The following is a 1,417-nucleotide window of genomic DNA, read 5'->3' on the forward strand; positions in this document are numbered from 1 at the left end:
GGGCCCGGGGCTGGGGGGGATGCTGGCCGGGCACCCAGTGAGGGCCGGCCCGCCGACCTGCGTCGCGGGAGAGCCCCTAATGCCTCTCCCAAGGAGCAGGTAGACCTAAAAAAAAGAAATAAATAAAAAAATCTGGGCAAACTGAAACCAGTAACTGCCTGCAAAGTAACACTAGGAGCTTCCCGGAGAAGGGACTTCAAGGCTGCAGGAGGATTTATTAGCCGGATCCACGACAAACAACGCTGACATAAGCTCAGCTCGGGGAGGTAAACATAGGGTAGATCAGGTTTCCGTAGGAGAAAAGCACGGGAGGCTTATGCCTCAGGGAAAAAAAAAACAAAACAACAAAACAACAGTATCGTAAGGCAGCAGGAACTATTTCCAGAAATTACAAATCCAGCGGCACCGACGCGTGACAGTAAAGATTTCTGTGCAAAACCCCGAGACAGCTCGGAAACGCACCAGTGTTCCCCAGCGATTCAAATATTTTAGCGGGGACTAAAAAAAAAAATCCACATTCGAGTCTGTTGCCCCGTTTCGGAAGCGTTTGCAAGCGCATCTAGAGCAGCTGCAGCCCGGGCGGGTTGAACGGACTCCAACACAGACCTACCGAATCTCTCCCCACCCGAAAGGAGGTTTCTGCGACGGGGCATCGTTTCCCGGTCCCTACGGGCCCGAGGGTCCCGGGCGGCCGAGTAGAGCGGGCCTGGCCTTCTCAGGTCTCCCCCGTGTCCTTACGGCGTGGACAACGAAGGGAAGTTCTGTGTCACGTTTTATTTTTTTAATCTAGAAGACTTCACGCCTCGCAGTAAAACTGCTGCGTCTGCTCCTCGATTTCTAAAGAGTTTGTGCTTCAAACTGAAGTCGGGAGCCAGAAGCTTCTTCCCGAAAGATCCCGGTCCTGTTTTGTTTTGGTTTGGTTTTTTTTTCCTTGGTTGTTTTTTGTTTGTTTGGGCTTTTTTGGGGGGTGGGTTGTGGGTTTTTTTTGTTGTTTTGTTGGGGTTTTTTTTTCAAACCCCATCAAAGGAGCCATTGTGGGGAATGCGTCCCAAGTTCCCGGGAACTGCCTTTGCCTTTCCCGCGGGCGTTCGCTGCTGTTGTGTCTGAGCAGCCGCGGAGCTTTCAGTAACTCGGCAAACACGGGCATGAAAAGGATGTCCCGGTAGGGCAATGAGGCATGAAATCCCTCTGTTCCTTTACATAGCAGCAACGTCCACATGAAAGAGCAAACACCCGACGTGCCACCAAATATAATTGCATTGAAGGTGGGGGTATGAGCGGAAAAAGAGCTGGCGCCGGTTTCTCTTTCGCCACGGCCCTTCCTCGCACGCACACCCACAAACGAAACAAACCACCTGCACCGTCAGAAGGATTTAACTGAGTGGAAAACTGAATCATTGGCACCATCGGCCGCTAA

The 1,417-nt window shown here is 51.9% G+C and overlaps 1 protein-coding gene across 1 annotated transcript in view; it reads left to right on the forward strand.

Annotated features, from left to right (window-relative positions):
* The first annotated feature begins 1,217 nt into the window (after window positions 1–1,217).
* The window catches only part of HEY2 (hes-related family bHLH transcription factor with YRPW motif 2), a 13,516-nt gene continuing 13,316 nt past the window's right edge, over window positions 1,218–1,417 (forward strand). Inside the window, exon 1 of the mRNA XM_009999210.1 lies at window positions 1,218–1,271. Coding sequence (XP_009997512.1) covers window positions 1,218–1,271 — 54 coding nt within the window. The remainder of the gene's footprint in view (window positions 1,272–1,417) is intronic.

Source organism: Chaetura pelagica, unplaced genomic scaffold (assembly GCF_000747805.2).
Source record: "Chaetura pelagica isolate M959 unplaced genomic scaffold, ChaPel_1.0 scaffold90, whole genome shotgun sequence".
Taxonomy (NCBI): Eukaryota; Metazoa; Chordata; class Aves; order Apodiformes; family Apodidae; genus Chaetura; species Chaetura pelagica.